General features: G+C 36.8%; 1 protein-coding gene and 1 long non-coding RNA gene across 3 annotated transcripts; one reads left to right on the forward strand and one right to left on the reverse strand.

Moving 5' to 3' along the window:
- Window positions 1-1,023: 1,023 nt before the first annotated feature.
- LOC146766531 (uncharacterized) lies at window positions 1,024-11,838 on the reverse strand. 2 transcript variants are annotated; one of them, XR_014957530.1, is made up of 3 exons: window positions 9,662-11,838; window positions 4,275-7,510; window positions 1,024-2,447 (listed from the first exon to the last, which is right to left on the reverse strand). It is a non-coding gene; the product is annotated as an uncharacterized LOC146766531 (long non-coding RNA). The 2 variants fall into 2 exon arrangements; XR_014957529.1 differs by having other exon boundaries at window positions 1,024-7,510.
- Window positions 11,839-16,369: 4,531 nt separating this feature from the next.
- Window positions 16,370-23,738, forward strand: AFG2B (AAA ATPase AFG2B). The gene is made up of 8 exons (XM_031505798.3): window positions 16,370-17,630; window positions 18,654-18,839; window positions 19,451-19,615; window positions 20,095-20,304; window positions 20,704-20,931; window positions 21,811-21,945; window positions 22,592-22,717; window positions 23,386-23,738. Exons 1-8 carry the CDS (start codon window positions 16,548-16,550, stop codon window positions 23,524-23,526), a joined length of 2,274 nt encoding a protein of 757 aa, XP_031361658.2. The 5' UTR covers window positions 16,370-16,547; the 3' UTR covers window positions 23,527-23,738.
- The last annotated feature ends 120 nt before the right edge of the window (window positions 23,739-23,858 follow it).

The raw sequence follows: 23,858 nt of genomic DNA on the forward strand, positions 1-23,858 counted from the left end.
AAAAGTTTTGCAAATAAAGCAGAGCTGAAGTCAGGAATTTTGATCTCACTTATCTGGTTATGGCTAGCTGCATTGATGGATGCTTTGTCTGCTGCATGTGGTGCACAAGTGGTGAAAGACTGAGGGCAAGACATCAGAGAGACAAGAAAAATTGTTGTGCATCAAGCAGTCCATCTGCTTTGGCCATACAACAGTTACTATCAAGTGACTTAGAGGCCAAATATTAGTCTGCTGCTGAAACTGGGCCATCTAAAAAACACATTCAAATTCTACTCACTAATACACATTTAAGACTTCTGTCAATTCTCTGTGGATACATTGTTTCACATAAATCACTGCCAGACAAAAGCAGTAATTTTGGTTTATGTTTAAACTCAGGCTTCTTAAATATCACTTAAGATGGAGTATGTTGTTTCATTTTTTTATCTGACTTAAAGAATAAAAATAAAGACTTCAATGACTACAAATTTAATACCATGGACTGTAATGCTATGAGTGTTAACCTCCTCTATTTAAAAAAAAAAACTATACACAAAATCCACACAAATATGATGCACTATTACAAGCCACAAAAAATCAAGGACAGCCGAAAAAGACGGGTGAGAACTCTCTCAAGAAGTTTGCTGTACAGCTTTTAGAAGTTCCCCCTGTTTAAAGCACACTGAAATATTCAGGTTTAGTTTAAAAAATTCCCAGATGCACATATAAAATGTTTGGTAGGATGAGGACTGTCACAAGAGCAGCAAGATGTGCTCCCAAACTGCAATCTCATTTCTTTTTTACCATTGCATTGCTCTTGATAAGGTGGGCATGGTACCTCACACATCTGTCTTTGTGACTCATTTTTGTAGGAATTCATTAACTTCCTTATAAATTTATATAAATAGAGAATTAAACATGGAAAGCCAATCACTATCAGCTACATTACTGTATATATTAAAACTAAATCTGGATGGTTTTATCTTTTGGAAGAGAATAAGGTAGGGTTATACACAACACAGAAAAATACAGTAGCTCCACAGGACCACATCAATACACAATGAAAATGAGAGGTGCCTTAAGCACTCTGTTCAAGAGTGGCTGAATAAACTAAAACATCTTGGATTTTAATCACCTAAAGTTAGTTCTCAGCACAGTTGTTTTCTACTCTTGTTTAAAATTAAAACTGAGAAAACATCACTTGAAATTTCAAATTTATAACTCAACAGTATAAAATGCAAATAAACAGCTATTAGACTTGTAAAATAAACTTAAGAGTTTAAAATTAAGTCATTATTTGCAATCTTGTCACCAATGAACACTTCAGATTTTTAGCTGTTCACCTGGTTATCAATTTATGGCAAATTGCAACACTAACCATAAAGATAAGTGAGAACTAGCATAAGAAAAATATTTCAGGAAGATGTAGCACTTCCATTAAAGACAAAAAAAAACATCCTTTGAAATGAAAAGAGTTCATTCTGAATGTAAACCTAAGAACATGAAGTATTCTGTAAAATTACTTAATATTTTCTAGATCATCAAAAAGCACTTCTCATTTAATTAACCTACAGCCAGGTGTTTGGAACACAACTTGGTTTTGCTATGAAAAACATACCAAATACCACATATTTTCCAACCTAGTTTACTACTATTATTTTTAAAAAACTTGACATTTTTCACTAGAGGTTTTCCACTTAATGTGCAACCCAGTTACAAGTTAAAGGACTAAATCCTGTAACTACTTAGGCTATAAGCCTATTTTTGAATAAATATACTGTTGCTTCTAAGTTTGAAGAACCTTGTCCATTCTTTGAACTCTGGCTACAGTAGGCTTTTTCCATTTCTAACATGCATGTTGTCAATGATTTTTTTATTGAAAAATAATAATTCTCACTCCAACATCCAATAGCCATTACATTTTTATTACTTGTTTGAAGCTGGCACACACAAAATAACTTTTGTTTTAAACCCTTTTGCTAAAACAAGTTTTTGCTCCCAAAGTAACCTCTTAACATCAGTGTCTCTACATTACCATTACACATTAACAAAATGGAAAGCAACCCAGCTTTTCAAATCAGTTGTCTTCCTTTAAGAAAACTGTAAGGAAAGTGGCTTCATGTAATTTTTTGAGGTTTTTTCCAATTAAATATCTCAAAACTAATGGTTTAAATTCCCCTCAAATGCTTTAAATGTGATGTGTCAGAAAACTTGGTTTTGACCAAAGTTGATTTATACCATAACTTTACTTTACAGTTCTCAGGTGAAACATTTTACTGTGACTTTAAAAAAAAGCCTTGACCTGGAAGCTTACCAGCTGCAGTATTTCTCTCAGGACACAGCATTCAGAAGGATGCTCTGTGGTGGGATTGTCTTTTGTGGTGCTTTGCAACACTAACACAGCATCTTCATAGACAGCAGAGACAGAACCAACTTCAGTATTTCCATGTGTGTATTTTTCCTCCCTCCTGCACAAGAAACAATGCTACTGTTTCCACCTATCCAGGCATCCCAGCATGTACATTAAAAGGTCCTAAGGGAAGCCTGCATTATAAATTCAATTCAATATTTAAGTTTTGCACTGAAATCATCATGCTAGATATATTAAACTCTATGATGGTGAGCTACATAACGCAAGATAAGTACACTAATAACTGATCCCACAGCAACTGCTGCTGTAACAAAGGGAGCTTGTTTGAGTTTCCTGTCAAATTAAATGTTCTAAGCCAACAAATTTTATTTATTAGGCACTGTTAGTGTAAAGCTCTGTTAATGTAGCTGTGGGAGACAAATTCCTAAAATGAACAATAAACTTCCTAAAAGAAGTTGTGACTGTGGAGACTACGTGGCTTCTCATGAAATTCATGTGCACCTATACTGCCTCTATAACAGCACAGAGAAGCGTTTCTGGCTTTCATTTCATGCTTAGGGCTCTATCCTGCCACAGCAAACCTGATACTTTTACATATTTTGTCTACAATTAAAACTCATTTGTGTTGCTCACACTATGCCTTTGAGACCCCGACTCCTAACTACCTGTCTTGCTGCCAAAAGCAATTTCTTTGTCTCTCACCATGGACACAACAGATTTTCCCACGCTGAAGAGGAACCACAAATTCCCTATAAACAGGGAAGAATGGACAGAAGACTTTTCTTCCCTCTAGTATCATAAGTATCTGATTTTTCTTACATCTTGCTGGGTTTTGTTACATGTTTTATTGGTTTTCAGAGGCATTCAAGAGAAAACATGGGGAAAATCAATCTCAGTTGTTAAAAATCTCAAGCACTTCTAAAAATTGGAGCAAGTTAGAGCTATCTGTTTATATAAAGTCCAGAAAACTCCTTATGATCACATAATGTAGGCATGGCCAATTTGTGGTTCTTGAGCCACATGTAACCTTCAGGCAGTTCAAGTGAAGCTCTAACAGGGCTAAATCACGCAACAAACACATGTCTGTCCTGAGCTGCTGAATAATCCAGACCTGCAGTTCTGGGCTATCAGTCATGGTCATGCTCCTCATCTCTTTCATCAGACAGAAATACCTGCAAAGCTCCAAAATCAGCAGATAAAAGCAGGCACATTCAAAGTATTTTCATGTTACCTCATAGCATTCATAACCATCATCTTCTGCAGCACTTCTCCCTTTAAAGTATCCATTTCCACTATTTAAAATACCATCGTAATTTCATCAGGTTATTGAGGACAGAGACCACTCAAATTCTTGTCTCCACCACAACTGCCTGACTACCAAACATGGCATTTTTCACTTTTTCACTTCTGAAATGCCCTTAGAAAAAGAGTTCTCCTCTACATCACTTAGATTTTTCTCCTAATTCTCAAATCTTAAAGACAAAGTGTCCATTCAGTCATCTATACACTACCTTCGAAAACCCACTTATCCCTGAACACAGGAGATTTTTTGTTTAAAGCACTGTGTTAAGCTATGAAGATATAAAACATATCAAAATTTGTTAATTAAGAAATATCAAAATATTTTAGAAAAAAATGTGGTTGTATCAACTGTCAGTTTGGGGGGAAGCATTTCTTTGAGACATACATCAGTATGGCAATTAAGATATTTTAAGTCATAAGATTAGTTTTATGGGTATTTTAAAATTATTCTTTATATGTCAATAAATACATATGGCTGTATACAAGAAAAAAGCTGCCATTGTAACTGATTTGAGTTTTATTTAAAATTTAATACTGGAATTTTTCATATTACTTACATCTCTTCATTATATCAGATTCTTGCATAGGGAAATAGACACATGCTTGGAAAAATTATACTTACATTTTACTTCAGATTAATTTTCTTTCCAGACTGTTGTAATTACAATAATGGCTTCCTGCTTTTCCCAGCAGATGTCACTGCAAGGCAGATGCAGAGAAGGCACATATGTTGAAAGAATTGTGAAGTGCAGCATAAACTGCACAGGTTCACACACAAAAAGGCATTTTATGAATAATTTAAATTAATTCTAAATTTTTTGCAAGATAACTTGAACTTCTACAACAGCTATAAATGCCAATTTTAAAGTTTCATTTTCAGCTGTCTTGTCCTTTCTATTTCTTTTTAGGACATTTGATTTATTTTACCATTTTCCTATGCATTATCCTCTAAATTTAGACTACTGTAAATCAATTTTTTTCAAGTGCCCTATCAGATATTCAACAGGAATCTGAAGGTGAGAGGCTATTAATGCATTCACTTTATCAAACCTGGGGTAAACAAAAACATGGGCATATATCTGGGTAGGCAGTCTTGCAAAAGCTTTGTACCAAGAAGCTACTTACCCTCACTCCTATATTCAGTGTCATTCTAGTGAGATGTCACATGACTGAGCAGGTCCTCACATCCTCTTTACAAACAAGTACATGAAAATCTTTAATCATTTCAATCTCCCTGTTTGCACTTTTTTCAAGATTTTGTTTTGTAAAGGCAAAGGAAATATTTCAGAAAAAAATAAAGCAAAAGAACACATTTACAGAATTTGAAAAGGAAAATTGTGCTTGCTAGCAACTTCACAAGCTGGAAACATTCTAGCTTTCACATCTCAGACTAGAGCAGAGCCTTTAGCAAGGCAAATAATTAAAAATGCATTCTTAAAGTGTAAAATAATTTGATCAGCAGATATTTGACAAACAATTGCATATAATAATTTTTACACAGATTCTTCCACAGCAGAAGTCCAAAAGCTTCACACAAATATACTTTAAACAGTTACATTCTGTTCTGTGCAAAGTACAGCTTTTCCTAAATTGGCTGTCAGGGCTCCATCCAACTCCCACAGTACTTAGTGGTTTTTTTTGAAATTAATTCCCTGGGAGATAAGTGATCCCCTGTTGAGCTTCTTCTAAGAAAAAAAGTTGCCTACATACAATGGAGCAAACAATCCTACAAATTTAGACTTCAACTCTCAACCTCTTTCTAGCAGTGGTAAAAGTAATACAGCTAATGGCTGGTTCCAATCCACAAGCAAGCTATTACTGAGCCTCTTATTTTCATTAAATTTGTAAGAAACAACTATGACTTATGGCTTATGTAGTTTTGCCTTCAATTAAGTGAATTTAGAGCTTTGAAGAGATCCACCCTGGTCTCTAGCTTTCTTAAGTGAAAATGAAAATCTTAAAACTGGCACAATCTCTAACAGCTTTGAAAAAAGGCTGACAAAATAAAAAAGGCTAAGAGTCAAAGCACTGTGGGTAAAACAAACTACAAGACTTGAGGAAAAGTGTTTCTACTGAGAAGTTGAATTTCATAACAGATTGGAAAAACCAAAATAGAATCTTTAGTTTTATGAAAGCATTTTTCAAGAAGCAGATCTACACAGAACATTCAGAGGGAAAGAATTAGTCTTCAGAAAGTGCTCCTTTTTAAATATATTTAATCATTATTCACTTTCAGTCTTGTAGATCTATGGGAGAGAAGTGTCACATGTGTCTCATGAGTTTAATTTCCTAGTCACAATTCATATGACTTAATGTGCTTTAAGGATACTTCCTGGACATCTGCACTAGAAATCATGAACAGTGTACTCAGCTATAAGTGGTTATACCATCTTGCTTCATCAGATCATTCCTCTGGTCTCTAAAATGTGATTCACATAAAAGCTAAGTTTAATTCCTAATTTATTTCAAAAGTTCTGATTTCTTAGAATTCCCAAAATGGAAAAAAAGTTAAGTTTCCTTAACAAATAATTGAGCTATTGTCAATTTCTTTCTTCAAATTGCAGACCAACAAAAATTTCGTAACTAAAGAATCCAGCTTATTGAAGAAAGATAGCAAAGATGGTTTAATTGATCCATTAGCAATTTCAATAGTCCTGTTTTACAGGCTACACCATTATGAAAAATGAACTAAACTTTATCCAGCTACTTTATCCATTTTAGAAAGGAAAATATTCTTACTCTGCTAATGACCAACTACAAAGACATTCGAAGTCATAATTCAATTTGCTGTGACTGGATGCACCTTCACCAACCTCAACAGGTTAATTATTTCACTGATATCACTTCACAAACCTACATTCACCACAATAACAAACAGCTGTTTACCATTAACAAGACTCATTTTGACAAGTGGCTTTATTATTTTTTAATTATTTGCTTTAATCTTTCACAAATGTTAATCATCATTTTCAATTACAACAAAGTTATACTTGACAAGAATCTCCTTTGGGAAAAGATTCTGGAAAAACAACTTTTCCTTCAGGCTGCTGATGTTCATGGTGTTTTTCAAGCCCCATCAGTTTGGGTGATGTAACAAACTATGCCTATGGTTGTTGGCTTGAAAGGTTGAAATACAAAAATCAGTCTCTATTTCTGTTTGCACAAGCAGTGCAAATTTTCACTGTCAATGATCTATGTAACATGAATTTGGAAGATCATTCTTAAGCTTCTGACATGATACTTCAACAGGTCTACTCATTGCACAGTTGAAAAGGTTTAAACCTTTGCAGAGTAAGGTATTTCTATTGCAAATACTTCTAGCCTTCCCCTTTTTCAGGTGTGCTAAGTCTGTGCCTACCTGAACACATAGTTAGGTTGAAATTTTAAAACAGTAAGTAACTGAATGAAATTATCTTTTACACAGTTTTAGCCAGCCAGTTCCCTAAAGCACAAGGCAAGATCCCCAGTACAACACTCTCAGTACAACGTTGCTTAGTTACTTCAATTAAAAAAGCTACATGAGTTAAGATCAAAGTCTAATTACAACATCTGCATCACAGCACTAAGTTGATCTCATTATAAACAGGATGAGTTTGTAATTCTTACACCAGGAAAAACTGAAAAAAAGAATACTCTCTTATTAGGAAAAATAAGTCCTCATTGCAGTTTTTCAAAGTAATACAGTGCTACAGTTCTTACAAAAGAACGGGGTAGCCCTTGGTAACACTTGAACACTAATATAAACTCGAAGTAATTGCAAACTTCATGCCTTAAAATCATCAATGCCTTCAAGTTATTCATGCAGGCAGTAGTCTGTTTGTTCTTGAGAACATCCTCCTTCAGAGTCAGCTCTGCCCTCTTGAAGGCCAGGAAAAAAAAACCACAGAGAATTCATGTTATTCCCAATGCCTTAAATATATTTTCTATATCCGGTGACAAACTTTATTTACAAACCTAAACGTTTGTTTCCATTTCTTCAGTAGCTAAGAAATTCAATTTCCACAATAGCTACAGTAACAGGGAATTAATTTTAAGCAATATAACCCAAGCACTGAGGAACTTTGAAAGACAAGAAATGGGAAAAAAGACCTTAAAGAAGAAGTAACATGAGCAATAATTGAACCCTTTTCTATTCAGGCCCACTCTAAGGAATTTTATATCACACCTAGGAATCTAGAAATATGACTTAGTCATTTCTGCATGAATCTTCAATCTCTTCTCGTTAGAAGAAAAAAAGGAAACATCTTCCAACTTGCAAAGTTAGAAGCTAAGGAAATCAGTCACTGAAAATTCTTGCTATGGTTTTCTTCCATTTTTGTTAAAGACAACATTTGGATAACATTACTTAACCACCAGCACCTGAAAGTCAGTATATTACCAGAGAAGATAAAGTTCTTTGAAATACATTACATTGTAAAGTTTTCTGAGGTATGGAACTCTTCTGACAACATAGAAATCATTCCTATTCCCTTTAAGTTGTAACAGTCTCACATCAGTAAGATCAAAGATTGGAGTGGAAAGTACACAGAGCAACTCAGCCTAGTAGCCTTAAATATCTTAAAACCTTAGTAGGCAAGACATCTTAAAAATAGAAATGCAAAAATCCAGACAGTGAAGTGAAAGTTCATACAAGTGTAGAATAATTAATCTAATTAAGGGATGATGACAAGGGAAGACATGTCAATATTTGGGCATGACTATGTTCCAAGATATTTGTTTAGGAAAGAGGAATGCTGAAGGCATAGGACCCCTCCCAAAGGCAGAGACTAAAATTATTATACTCCTCACAGACAACTCCTCTTACCAACAATTAGATTGACTGTCTCTCCAAAGTTTCAAAAATACCTCTCCAGCTAAAGCATGAGAGATGTGCATAAATATGGATAAACCACACAGCTATTCTGGTATATAACAGCTCAAAAATATCTGTGGAATTATTTCATGTTCCCTTAAGGAATACATGCATCCCTGTAAGGACAAAGAAACTGCATGTTTCCATTCTAAGAATGCTTGCTTTTCCCTTCATACTGTCTTTCCTACTTTTTACTACCCTTATGGAGCCTAGTCCAAAGTCCCTGACGTTTGTTTTGCTGTCTTAGTCCCTTCTACCCTGTTATTTTGCTCCTCTCAAAGAGCACAGATGACTTCTGTAAATACTGTAGCATATCTGATATTTGAAAGACAATTTCTTTAGCAGAAAAAACAAATACATTGCACTTAGTTAAGAAGACAATGGTTTAGCTAACAGAATTCAAGACTTACCACTGCATGGGTTTAACTGTATGAAATTACTGGCGCTAAGGTGAAGTCAGATTTTGCCAACTTAATCAGCATTTCTCAGATAATACCAAGACCTCAGATGTCTCAGAAAATTGAAGGTACTCACGTACCTATCCACAGAAAGAGAGCTGACTAATAGGTAAAGAATAGTTCCATCCAGTTTAATCAAAATTATGATCTAGGTGCAACTGCTAATTTTGACCTTCACATAACAAAGTACCTTCCCAGTGAAGAAATATTATATTAATGCTTTCTTGTATTTTCCCTCATCCTTTGTATAAAAGCATAAATAAAAGACTAGAGAATTGCTATGACAAGTATTAACATGCTTTGTAAGGACTCTACACTAGGGAAATGACACAAGTTTCAGGGATCTCCAAAAATAGTAATAATAACATTTAATCACAAGTAATTTTTAGAATGCATTTGTTTCCTTATTTTTCTTAATGGAATAAAATATTCTACAGTCCACTTGATTATTAAACTGTGAATAAAAGTAGGCAAACAGGACTCCACAACAATAAGTTACAGGAGATGACAATATGTGGTAACTACTCAAATAGTTTCAGAAACCCACACCAACTGACAGTGGTTTACTGAGAACTTTGATAGCATGTTCCTTAAAAAAAACCTTACAAGGAAACAGTTCCCAAACAAGAAAGGCCATATACGTAAAGAAAAATTCTAATGTACACATACTATCAATATCAGCAACACTACAAAACAGACCTGGAGAATAACAAGGAGCAGCAGTTCTGGAAGAGTTCAGAAACCAGCAACCAACTTCAATAAGAAGGAGGCAAGGCACATCCAAAGAAGCCTAAGCCCAAGCAATACAGGCCTAGGAAGAATGCCCAAAAGCCCAGGCCATCAAACAAAACTGTACCAACAGGAGCCGGTCCATAAACAAATCAGACACTGCAGAGATAGCTGCGAAAATACAAATAACCCAAAATAAAGCCCAAGGTCGGAGCTTAAATAGAGTTTGGGGTTCATGGGCAGAGATGTGGGTGGGGAACCCAAGTAAATGTGGTCAGGGTAATTAAGACCCATCAGTGCACTCTGAGTCCTGGGAGGGTTTGGGAATATAAAGCAGTGAAACAGAAGGAAGCAGAAACAAGTGCATCAAAGGCTTTCTAATGTAATTAAGCACTGAGCTCCTGTTCTAAATGCTGATTGTTTCCCATGATAACACAAATGGATTAATTGCTAATGCATTTACCTAATTTTACAGTCTCCAAAGGGAAGGGAGTTCAAATTTCAAAAATTACGTTAAATAAGGGCATTGAACCTAACCATAAAAATAATTATTAGGAACCAAAGCTAAGTGGAGTGAGCAAAAGAAGTACTTGAAAAAAAATAACCTGAATGCAGGTGATGCTGGCCAGGGTAATACAGATGTTTAATATACATCTTAATTACTCTAATTAGCTGCTGATTTAGTGTTTAGTCTTTGTGCTACCTCTATATTAAAATATCTGTTTGTAGGTCAATGTATTTCATTTACTCCTGTTAATAAAAATTGTAAATTACCTGACCTTGCTGGAGTTTTTAAGTTAAGATTCAATGACATACACATTCCTGCTCTAAAAACCAGTATAAAAGATAGTCTAACATAAATGCACTGTGGCTGTGCAAGGAAGTGATAATAGCTGAAGAAAACAATATGGCCTATGACAAAACCTGAAAAAGATAAAAAAAAGAAAACCTACCTATGTGAACTGGAGGAAAGGAGATAAAAAAGTACAGCAGATAGCTGTGGAGTGGAGGAAGGGAAGTGTAAAAAAATTGTTAAACATTTTTCAACCAAAATTCTAGGTGGGAAAACAGATTTACTGAACAACCAGCTTCCAACCTAAAGCCTTTAAGTTCTGCTCCTTCTCAAAAAAGTAGACACTGCAAAGATTCATAGAGTGCCTGGGTAGAATCCTTAGAAAGTTCTGGATAGATTCCTGGAATGTAGGTATGTTCCTACAAAGTAGAGAGAATTCCTAGAATTCTTCTAGAAAGTCTTTCTAGAAAGCATAGAGGGGATTCCTGGAGGCACCTGGAAATTCCTAGAAAACATGGGGCAAACATTAGACAAGCTCCTAGGATACACCCAGAAAATACCTAGAGAGCAGAAGAGAAAATAGAACATTTCTAGAAACCATAGGCAGAAATTCCTACAAAGCAAGGAAGGAAAATTTTCAGAAAGCACCATGAAAATTTATATCAAGCCTAAGAAGAAATTGTGAAAATTACTTAATAAAACAACGGAAATTCCTAGACACTACAGTGGGAATTCCTTGAAAGCATTTGGGAAAATTCTTAGGAAGTATTGATAAAAGGCCTAGAAAGCTGCAAGGCCATTCTACATAACCAATACACTAATCTGTGTAACTGCTATGTGGGATTTTCTAAGAGGGAAAATGTGAATATAAAACACATCCTTAACATTTGTGTGCCTGAAAACAATTCTTGTATAGATTTATTTGCATAATTTAAGAAACAAGTATGTGATGCTTTAAGAATGTCCATTAAAAAGTGAAATCTTAGAGCAGTGCTAAGAAATGAACAGAAAGAGTGAGCATGTGTGACACTTCCACTCTCAAACACTCCTGGTTTCCAGTGAGTGCAGCTTGCAGAAGTTTCTGACACCAGCAGGAGTCAGGCTCTTCAGCAATCCCCCATGAGCTCTCTTCTCACAAAGACCTCCTCAATGCAGAGAACTCTCAAGAACAGCATCCTTTGATAAGTACTCTCCAGTCTCCTCTTGCACCAACAAACAATTTTGAATTCATAGCATTCTTCCACGAAGTTCTACAGATCTGCTACCTACCATGTTATGGATTACCTCCTTTTCTTTGTTTTGAACAGAGGTCTGAGTAGTATCAGTTGTTCTAGCATTGGAAGACACCTTTAAAACAGGTGTTTCCAATCCAATTTACAAGTTTGCAAACCTCTTACACATCCACCTCAAAGTTTTTCTCCTGTCTGGAGGAGACATAACCTACTTTTAGTCTTTCTTGGACCAAAAGAATTCCGTACCTTTGATAATTCTTGCTGCCTTCTCTGAAGCTTTCCCAGTTCTGATATGTATTTTTGAGGACAGGAGATCTGAAGTACACACAATATCTGAAGTACAGGAATACCGCAAACACAATGGAACTGAGACAGTTTTTGTTATATTCTTGGTCCCTTTTTAAATTAAGGCTAACAATTTATTTTCTTTTGGCACATCAAGCACTGAGCTGACATTTCCATGGAATCATTTATCCTGATGCTATAAAAATGACCCTTCCCTTTGACTGCTCTTTCCTTTGTTCCCCTTTGTTCTCATAGCTGTATACTGAATTTAACATGCCACTTTGCTGCTATGTCCCTCAGGTTTGTATGGCCCTTCTCTAATTCTCAACCAATCTACTTTCATTCCTATACTGAACACCACACAAGGATCTCACTATTACATATCCAAAAGAAGTGAACCACTGGATTATATATTTTGCTGAAACAGATAACCAAGCATCCCTAAGTAGTAATCAAAAGGTGTTATAGACAAATACTGAAAAATTGAAAAATGTATCCTGTTAAATTATCTGCAGTTGTCCATTCTCCCTTCTTTGAAAAGCTTTCACCCCAAAGTTTCAAGCGAAGGGAAGGTGCAGTTGGGACTCCAGTCACTCCCAAAGAAATGTAGAGCCTGAGCATAAAACCCTTTCCTTGGCAACTTAAGACAAGTGAGCTTCTTAAGCTGGCAGGCTCCAGGTGCAGGCACACATTTTTCCATACATCTGCCATGATGGCAATGACTTCTGGTAGAGATGCAGCATCAATGGTATCCACCTAAGGTACAGGGATTTCTCTGAAACGTCTGTCAGCAGGCAGAGATTTTCCACACTGTAAGGCCTGAGCCTAACCCATCCCCTGGACCCTGCCAATCCAAAATTCCTAACTGCAATGGAACTTTTTCCATGTAAAGATACAAGACTGGATGATCACTAGAAAATTAAGTAAACACATTGAGGGTGGCCCTCCCAGAAAGACATGCAGACATACAAAAGGTCTTTCCATTCCATTTTTAAGCATGTCTTTACTATTTATTTATGAGCTTTTGTTATAACAAAGCCTAGTGTTTGAAATGTGCAATATCTGGCCTAAGTGTAATAGAGCATTTATACTCAAAGAACCTCCACAAATACTAAAATCTTGCCCTAAAGCATACACATGCCAGCTACTCACTTTGAACTATCCTTATTTGATTAATAAACAATCAGACCACATCTTCAAATCCATCTACCTTGAAACAAGACTATGTTAAAAACAGTTAACTTGTCAATTTAAAATGAAGATTTTCATTAGAGTAATAGATAGTGTAAAACCTACTTAAAAAAATAATCAGTTTAATATTTTATTGACTTTGTATGCAGGGAATTATTGTAACAAGACGATTATTTTATTTCTTGAGTTACAATAATTGGGAATTTTGAACATTAGTCCACCAAAACCCACTACACATAAAAAAAAAAGAATAATGAAATATTGTTCTTTCTTTTTAGAACCTTTGATAATTGTATGTTCTCCTTTAAAAGAAGTTAGTCTGGCACAGTAAATATGAAAGGGGGAAAAAAAGAGTAACATGCTTCCCTAGAAATAGAGAGCAACAAGCCCAACAAAAAAAAGCAATGAAGCTGAAAATTATCTGAACATTCACAGTGCTGGTTTTTCAGCTTCATATTAGAAATGGAGTTAAGACAATGCTGGATAATATTTGATTTCTCCAAGAACTGATGACTACTCCCTCCAAATTATCAGATCTCAAAAGAGAAATACAGCCATTCTTGAAGATCAGCTGCCATCTAGTGAACAGTGAGAATACTGTTTAAAACATTACTTTCAGTTTTTTGCCAATTTAAACAAGATTCTTGGAGGAATATTGTTTGCCACTTCATCTCTGTAAATTTTGGGGTCTGTAAATTATTCAGAAGCATGGCTACTAAAAAGTATGCATTTGACATAAGAGTAATGTCACTCAGCTAAGTTTTCTACGAAAATATATCAATAACATACATGTGATTCCACAATTTGTTAAAAATAAGCCAATCCTCTGGCCTTTCAATAGGACATATTAGTTTTTTGGGGGCTTCACTATACTAAAAAGAACTGAACTATCAGTGTCTTAAAGTAAAATAATCAGTATTACAGCAATAAAATACAGAAAAACTTTAAAGAAGTTTAAGTAAAAATTTACTTAAATGCAGTCATCAAACAATAATAGCAGAGTTTTTATATTGAATACTAACTTTTGTTACTTTGTTACTTAAGGTTAGATTTGCAGGTGTTTTCCTTCTCATAAGAAATCAGATTTTCCAGATGTTACAATAAGTCTGTTAGAGGGAACCACTATATATGAAAATAAACCACAGAGCTCATTGCAAATATTCAATTTCCCATACTTTCCTTTCCTAAACACAACTTTCTAAAACCAAGCAGAGGATGTACCACTTACAGTTTGAAACTCTGAAACACAAATCTGCCATTTTACACAGAGTATGCTTTGAGTACATACTTGAGGGCACTCATGTTTATGAAAACCTTTGCTGGAAAGAAATAAAACAAGAGAATATGTTTATAAGACATTGGCTTGAAAATACACTTGCCGTCTTGGAATGAAAGTTCCTTATAATCTTTTGTCTGTACATTCTCTGGTATGTCCTCCAACAAATACCTGCTAAGTCTACATATTCCATATGAGCATATTCCATATAAACATTTGCATATGTATGCAGTAAATAACCTTGCTATGAAAAGAAAGATTAAGTAGATATTCAGAAGTAGAGGAATATAAAATAAATACTGAAATTAGAAAATTTGGTAATGAATTGAAAGGAAAGCTATTTACAGGCCCCTTTGCACATAATTAGGCTTAAGGAGAAGGCTTGCTGTTTTTCACACTATGCAGCCCTACAAAATTTTGTGAGTTACTATTCAGCATTTAGAACTATTGTGAACTGGTTCTCTTAACACTGCCTGCTTTTATTCACATGACTTACTGAAATACTTTGTGTACAGCCTTGGTTCAGTATGCAATGTGATTAAACCACAAAGGTTTTCTTACACTGTCCTTCCTGAGGCCTTCAGAATACAATGCAGGACAGATTGTAGTTATGCTGTAAACCACCTTCTCTGGGTTTTCTGTGAATTTGACTGTGTCTGACTAGCACTGAGCATTTGACATCCCAATTTTTGTATGTCTGTGGTCTCAAAGTCTGTGTGTATTCAGCACGTGTGACTTTATTTAAAATGAAGCTACTTTCAAGAATAAAACTATGCACATACTAAATTTTATCTTGTAGCCTACAACACTGGCAGACCTCCTGGAAAGTTTTTTATAAAAGCACCACACAATTCATGGCATAATCTAAGAAGGTGGTGGACCAAAACTTTCCTTAAATGCTAAGTATTTGTCAGAGCAGCACACTAGAACAGGTTTACCAAATGTTGAATGAGTGTCTTAATTACTTGTATCAGCAGCTTCTCAAGCCAATCGTGTGGCTCCCCACATCTTTTAACCAGCACCCACAGCTGAGTGACGGTGACTGGTGACCACGGAGCAGAGGGAAGCACTGGCAGGGGCACAGGAATGGGGAAGCCACACATTTGGGAAGATGTTTCAGAAGCACCAACCAAACGGGCAGTGCTGAGGGCTCAAAAAGAGGGCAAAGAAATGAGGGTGGCAAACAAGTCCTGTTGTGACCAGCTCTGTGGATAACAAGCCAGATGACAATTAGAAAAGGGGGGGTAGGGGGGGCCAATGTATTTCATCTGTGGAATGAGGGTATAAGAGATCTCCAGGACACAGCACTCACCTCACAGGCATTGCTTTGACAGCCCTTCCAAAGGAAGGCCCAGGGCAGTGGCTGAGGCAGGGCATGAGGGAGGTGGCAGACATCGAGTACTGTGGCCAGTTTTGGGCCACTCAGTTGAGGAAGGCCATTGAGGGACTGGAACAGGTCCACAGAATGGCAACAAAGATGTTGAAAGGCCTGGATCACAAATCCTATCAGGAATGGCTGAGGGAGCAGGAAAAAGAGGCTCAGGCAGGACCTCATTGCTCTCCACAACTCCCTGAAAGAAGGCTGTAGCCAGGTGGGGCTTGGCCTCTTCTCCCAGACAGGACAAAAGGCCACAGTCTCAAGCTGCACCAGCGGAGGTTTAAGTTGAACATTAGGAAAAAATCCTTCACAGGAAGGGCGACTGGATATCGAATGAACTGCCCAGGGATCACTGTCCCTGGCTGTGTTTAAGGACAGACTGGACGTGGCACTGTGAGACACGGTGATGCTGGCACACAGGCTGTACTCGATGACCTCGGAGCCCCACTCCCACCGAACTCCTCCCGCGACCCGCGCGGGCCGAGGCGGGGCGCAGTGCGCGTGCTCCGCTGTGGCGCATGCGCGGGGCCGCCTGTCAGCGCGCGAGCGGCCGGGCTGCGCTCCGGCCCGGGGGTCCCGTCCCGCCCGCCGCCGGGCGCTGGCGGAGCGGGAGCCCCGCGGGAAGGCGAGGCGCGGTGAGTAAGGGGCCGACGGGCCCGCGCAGAGCAGAGGGGTTGCTGCCCTCACTCGCGGAGGCAGCGATGGAGGCGGCAGTCTTAAAGCTGCTCCCGCCCGACCCAGGAGATGAGGGCACGCAGCGGTGCCGCTTGGGACCTGCCGCGCTCTCCTTCCTGGGAGCCAGGATCGGCGCCCCGCTGAGGATCTCCTTGCCCGGCGGCTGCTGCCTGTGCACGGCGTGGCCCCGGCACGACCTAGCGGACGGGTACCTGCAGGCCGACCTCAGCTGCAGCAGCGCGGGGCTGAGGGCGCGGCGGCTGCGCGGCCTCTCGCTGAGCGCGGGCCGGCTGCGGCTGCTGCCGCACCGACAGCTGCGGGCGGCGGCCGTGAGAGTGGTCCTCAAGAGCGCCGCGCTGAAAAAGTCGACTCCCAGAGCGGTGTTGCAGGAGACCATCAGAGAACTGCTAAGAAACGTGTACGTTGCGCCTCGTTATGTTGTTACTGTTGCCCCGAGTCCCGAAAATCCCGCGGTGTATATTGAAATACTGTCTGCGTCTCCTTTGGTGGAGGAGGAGGGAGCTGGATTGATAACTCCCCAAACAAGCATAAAAATTAAGGAGGTGATCACTTTAGAATGGTACAGACATCTGTCCGAAGACACTGCAAAAACTCCAATTGCAGGACTGGATGATGTAGCGAAGTCTTTGAAAGAAATTATTGATCTGCCTTTCCGCTTTCCAAAAACTTTCAAGAAGCTGGGTCTTTCTGTCCCTAATGGAGTGCTGTTAATTGGGCCCCCAGGTGTGGGGAAAACTCTAATGGTAAAGGCAGTAGCCAAAGAGCTGGGTGCATATCTGTTTGGTATCAGTGGCCCGGCCCTCCATGGTTCAAGACCAGGAGAAGGTGAAGAGAATTTGCGAAGAGTCTTTGAAAAGGGCAGAGAGATGTCAAACGAGGGCCCAACCATTCTCTTTTTTGATGAGATTGATTCATTATGCCCAAAGCGAGGAAATTCAAACAATGCTCCTGAAGATCGTATTGTTGCTCAGTTGCTGACGCTGCTGGATGGTGTAGGGAGTGAGGGTAAGATGGTCATTGTGGCAGCAACAAACCGGCCTGATGCCATAGACCCTGCACTGAGAAGACCTGGCAGATTTGACAGAGAGGTAAATAAACCCTGTTATTCATACATTCACATTTTTCTTTCTTCATTGAGGTGGAAGGGGGCTATTAATAGGTTTTTTTTAATGTCTTCTAGTCATTTCATAGTGGGATTCTACAGGTTTGACACAGGTGTCTTGTTTCTGTCTTTAGTTTGCTGCAACTTGGGTATGGTTGTTTTGGTGTTTTTTACTCAGATCACTGAGAGCTCCATGTACATGGAAATGGATGGGAGGAATCCTTTTACTTCTTTATCATAAAGACATTGACCTGATCTTCAGGGGCTTTGTTTGCTTACAGATGCTTAGCTTTACAGGATTGGATTTTTTCCATATAAATCCTAGATTGCAGATTTGTGCATTTCTCCTTAAACATTTATTGTTATAGAGAACTAGTAACCTGCTGTGTCAAAACTTCTATTCAGGTTTCAGTAACAGAGGTTGGGTCTACTTTGGAAAACTTCCTTTAGCCTTTTAGTCCAAAGAAGAAGAACACATGCAGTTATACAATACACAATGCTTGTGCTTGTATTGTTTCTTTTCCTGGATAAACCCACTCTAGATCACCAGTTCAATCAAGTTCTTTAATGATTATAAATTTCATTATTTTCTGGGCTTTATAATAATTAATTATTAATTATTATTTCATTATTATCTGAGATGTATTTTTATTATGATGTTTTACCAGGTTTTCAATAATGTATGAATGTTTATCTATTTTATTTTTTCCTAACATATTAGTCTAATTTAGTGCTTGTGATGTAAGGAAATTATTATTATTTCAATGTCTTATCAACAAATCTTCATGCAAACACTGTTCACTTGGAAAGTAAATGGTATTTTAAATACTTGTCATTTGTATAGAGCTGGCAATAGCTTTCCTGTAAAACTCTTTTGTTGGGATATAAGTATATATAAATTTTTAGTAGCCAATATAAAGCAGAGACAAAGTTGCTTGCTTAGGTGTGTAAAATAAATGAGAATGGCAAATTATCTACTTAAAATTTTTGTTTATTGTGTTTGGTTTAGGTTATTATCGGGACCCCAACAGTTACACAGAGAGGATGCATCCTGCAGTTGCTTACATCGGACATGCCCATTTCTGCAGAGGTTGATTTGGCTAAGCTGGCAGAAATGACCACTGGGTATGTTGGAGCTGACCTTACAGCACTCTGCAGAGAAGCTGCCATGCAGGCTGTGTCCCACAGCTCTTTGGTATGGTTGCAGATCAGTCAAGAACAATGTCAGTAATATTTGTACTACCCTTTCCTCATTAATACTTGAAAAGCTCAACATGTTGAAGACTCACACCAATCATATTATAAATATGTTATTTTTGCTCCTTTCAGTTTTCTCCTTAGTCCTGTTACTGCATCTGTGCTTTAATAGTGGCATTTTATAACCTGTTTCAGATAAAATGTGTTACATTCTTCAGTGTGTGGTGAAAATGGATTTTGCAACTTTTTTCTTTCTATTTGTAAGATTGTGGGATGTGATGTATGTTAACCCTGAAAACAACTATTTGATTTAGCAGATCACTGCCTAATGGAGCTATAGTTTAGGGACTAGTAGTTTTCTCTGAAACATTAATTTCTGTTATTTTTTTTTATTAAAACTTGTTATTTCTGATAAACTTTTTTTGTAAAAACTTGTTATTTACTTTATGTTGCGCTTTTGTTTGTGCAGTGTTTAAGCTCATTAGGTCAGGTATTGACTTCCTTATTAGTTGTATTTAGCGCTATGTGATGTGGTTTGCATATTAATGAAGCATTTAAGTATTGCATTAAAATGGTGTTAATATGCTCTATCTGGGCTTACTTTTTCAGGATTCAACTGAAACTGAAACCATGATCAACATGGGAGATTTCCAAGAAGCTTTTAAAAAAATTCAACCATCCTCTTTTCGAAGTGCAGTTGGACTAACAGAGTGCAAACCTGTAACTTGGGAGCAAATTGGTGGTCTTGATGATGTGAAATTAAAGTTAAAACAGGTAATGGATTAAACTAATTAAAATAAACAGCTAATTTCTAATATGTTCTCCAAGGTATTCTGTATGCTGCATTATGAAAATTATTTCTTTTGCAAATTACTTGATTATAAATTGTATTTTTAACACTATTACAGTGTTATCACAATGTTTGAATTAGGAATCTTGCAGTTACAATCACCGAGCATAGTAATACCATAGGAAAATAGGCATGTTTTTCGTTGCTGAAAAATGCTTAATTTGTATCCAGATAATTTTTCCATTCCTGAATGTTTATCCAGGGATGGCTTTTGGCTGTTATCTCTTCAGGAATGCTTTTAGTTCTGTTTCAAATAGAAAATTTAAGCAGGGGGCATTTTATGATGAAAGACTATATCACTATTCTCTGATTTCCAATTAATGTTTGTATCAAGGAGAGGAAATTATGTACTTGGCAGTTTTATTGTTACTAGGAATTTCATCCCTTTTTTATGTATTGCCAGAGTATTGAGTGGCCTATGAAATTTCCTGAGGCGTTTGCCAGGATGGGCCTGTCTCATCCCAAGGGTATTCTTCTCTATGGGCCACCTGGGTGTGCCAAAACCACGCTGGTGAAGGCTGTGGCCACAAGTTGTCACTGTTCCTTTCTGTCTGTAAGTGGTGCTGACCTGTTCTCACCTTACGTTGGAGATTCAGAGAAGATTTTGTCTCAGGTACAGTTTTTAATTTGTGTTAAGATTCTGTAGTCTATTTTTGCTTGATTTTTGTAAAGTATTCGTTAGACCTAAATTCTGTTGTTGAAAAGATGATAGAGCTGATTATACAATAGAAATGGCTTACAGATTGACTTGTAGATAAAGTGAGAGTCTATCCCTAAAATTATCCCAGTGTTAAACTTTAGATTTCTAGCCTTTTGTTTTCAGTTCATTTAGGAATATAAAAAAGAAGCAGAATTTGTCAATAATAAGTGTAATCCAGAACAGCTCTTAAGAATTATTATGAATGTACCTTTAAAGTTAAGCAAAATACAGAGTACATGTGGGATTCTTTTTTCACCTTAACTAATAGATTGCAGGCATTAATGCTTTATTTTATTAACATTTGTTGAAAAGGTTTTTCGCCAAGCAAGAGCAAATACTCCAGCAATAATATTCCTAGATGAGATTGATTCTATCCTGGGATCTCGGTCACTCTGCAGAACTGGCCATGGTGTCTCAGAGCGGGTTCTTTCTGTTCTTCTCAATGAACTGGACGGGGTTGGGCTGAAAGTTACAGAAAGAAGAGGAGGCAAGCTACAGCTTGAGGCTCAGTGCCAAGAACAAAGTGATGAGGAAAGAAAGGTATTTTTGCTCCCTGTTCTGTATAGGAGGAAGGAGAAGTGTTGTCTAGTTGTTTCAAAAATTTTAGTTGTTGACATTCCCATTTTAAACTTAAAATCCTCAAACTTAAAAACATACAAGGAGCTGTTTTACTCTATCATAATTACTTGTTTTTAGAAGATACTGTATATAGGCTGCTGATTGTTTTTACGTACCCTGTTTCTCAGTGAGGCTTTGTTTGAACAAAATACCCACACAGGCTAATGAGTATTACTAGTTGGGTGTTCATCTTCTGTCACAAAAATCCTTTCCTTGAAACTAAAGAAATTTTTTAGATTGATTGCATGATTTTTAGTCTTAAATAAATTCTTCCCTGAGCTTACTTTTTATAAATATTTCCCCTACTTCATTTGCAGTTCTTTCTCACACATAATGCATACAAAAGCAGCACAGTTATGATCAGTTAGTTATTTAAACAAAAACTTATACCTTCACTTGTCAATGAATTGTTCACAACATTTAATATTTAGCTTTTTTGTATATATTTTTTTCTTATGTTGATACTTTCAGAGGGAATAATAAAGAAAACAGTTCCAGAATTGTAGGATACTGATTTTTTTGCATATAAAAAGTTGTTTGTTACAATCTGGTCAAAGAAAAGTCTTCATTGCCAAGGCAGATACTAACTGTATTTCTTCTTTGTCATGTAATCTGCACTGCACCAAGGCAATTTTTAACTTCAAGAAAGATAAAATACTAATATTGAAGGGAAGATAATTACTTGTAATATTACATTATCTTTTTGCCCTTCCCCTCTTCTCATTAGTAGTTAACTAATAGCTTTTGATAATATCTATCCTAGCCATGTGCACTGATTTGTTTACATGATCTCTTATGCAGCTAGAGTTTCAGGAAACTTTGAGCAAAGATTTCATGGTAGTTGCTGCAACAAATAGACCAGATATGTTGGATGATGCCTTACTCCGTCCTGGAAGGCTGGACAAGATGATCTATATTCCACCACCAGATCTGGAGGTATTACACATCCATATGTGGCTTTAAAGAGAGAGATATTCATTGCCAGCATACTTTAAGAGCAAAGGGGGCATATTCCTGTAACATATTTGACAAATGGTGGGTGTTTCACTGGAGATCAGTCACCAAATTCAAGGTACAATGAAAAAATTTAAAAAGTAATAAAGATATTTGTATTTTAAACACCAATTACAATTTCACTGGTGTAGGTAGTTACAGTATTGCATATGGAAAATAGAGAAAATGTGTATTACAAAATCAAGCTACAATTCAGGACATACCAAAATAAATTGTCTGTCCTTGCTTCAAATAATTTTTGTGTTCCGAAGGCTAGTGTAGCTATTTGTCCTGAGCTTCACAAAAGAAAAGGTGTCCCAAAGCATGCCAAATCAGGCCTGTTCAGCCTAAAATACTGTGTTTTCTTGAAGCAAGGAGTGACTGTGCATAATAGACCTTAAATATATGAGACAACCAGAAGTGCATTATCTTCATTAATAGCATTTTATTCTTCCACCAAAACCAGGTAGTTTTGCTACTTTTCTGGAATTTCCTTGGCTCTAATTTCAAGTTTGATACTGCTTTGGAAAAAGATTAATTTTTAGTTTATTTGGTTTTGTTTTCTTGCATAATATGCACCAATTTACAGGGAAGACTTTGCATTTTGAAAATCTGCACCGAAAAAATTCCATTGGATACCAATGTGTCATTACAAGATGTGGCAGTCCTAACAGACCTCTTCTCTGGAGCTGATATTGAAAATCTGTGCAAGGAGGTAAGAAACACTTCTGGCTCACCTGTGAAATAAACTCTAAATAGCAACTTTGAATTAAAAAAGAGAGCTAACTCATAGATGTGACTAAGCCATCTGTAGTACAGGTACTTTCCCAGTTTGCATTGAAAATCCAAAGGAAATGCTTAAAACAGAAGAACTGAACAAGGGTTCATTCTTTAAATAAAATACGAAATAAGAATAAAGTCTATGATAATCTACCAGAAGTCAAGGAACTGTACTGCCCTTTATTTCATGTGGCCCTCTCTAATCCATGCTCACATCTAGGTGAATTGCATTCTTTGTACTGCAAGCTGAAATTAGCAGGTACTGTCAAGTCTAGGAAGAGAAAAATAAGATAGAATAAGAGAAGAGAGATCCAGAATTTGAGTTGAGTTTTATAAAAGACAGAAGACTAGTAAGAAAATCCAAATGCATAAGTCACAATGGATGTATTGCCTAATCCAGATAGAAATAGTGAATGAAATCATTTTGGTAACCTTACTTGGATCTTTATCAGTTGTTAAATAACCGTAAGTTATACAATGCTGTTTTCAGATGCTTTAACCAATGCTCTGTTCCTTGTAAAATATCTTAGAATACTTACAGTATTCTTTACAATTTAAAACATGATAAGGACTAAGTTGGTTTTCTTTTTTTTTTTTTTAAAGGCTGCTTTGTTGGCATTGCAAGAGAATGGACTAGAAGCAACTGCTGTAAAACAGGAACATTTTGTGAAATCATTGCAGACTGTAAAACCATCTTTAAACATAAAAGAATTGGAATTTTATGAAAAATTTTCTAATCAATAATTAGCCTCTTGAATCTATAAAGGAGTGGCATAAGTATTTTTAAATATATTACAAAGATTTTGAAAAGGTTCGCATCTTTCCTTTTTATATGTTTTTTAATACTGTACTTACTGTAGTTTTCAGGGAGTGTGAAATACAGTAAAGTGTCACTTTCAGAAAGTTCTGTAATTTAAGTAATGAATAATAAATTAAAATCTTGTTTGCTTTGGGTAGGTTTATGTCTGATGAAACAAGTAATTGAAATGCTTAGGTAAAACACCATGGAACAGCTTAGTGTTACTGTAGGTTTCCTACTTTTAAGTACAAAAATGGCATAAGAAAATTTAGAATGT

This window comes from Lonchura striata, chromosome 10 (genome assembly GCF_050655825.1).
Source record: "Lonchura striata isolate lonStrDom1 chromosome 10, ASM5065582v1, whole genome shotgun sequence".
Classification (NCBI taxonomy): domain Eukaryota; kingdom Metazoa; phylum Chordata; class Aves; order Passeriformes; family Estrildidae; genus Lonchura; species Lonchura striata.

Coding starts and splice junctions, on each gene's coding strand:
- AFG2B (XM_031505798.3), top strand. CDS start 16,548: ATGGAGGCGGCAGTCTTAAAGCTGCTCCCGCCCGACCCAGGAGATGAG. Junction 18,840..19,450: donor CTGTGTCCCACAGCTCTTTG/GTATGGTTGCAG, acceptor TTACTTTTTCAG/GATTCAACTGAAACTGAAAC. Junction 19,616..20,094: donor TGAAATTAAAGTTAAAACAG/GTAATGGATTAA, acceptor ATGTATTGCCAG/AGTATTGAGTGGCCTATGAA.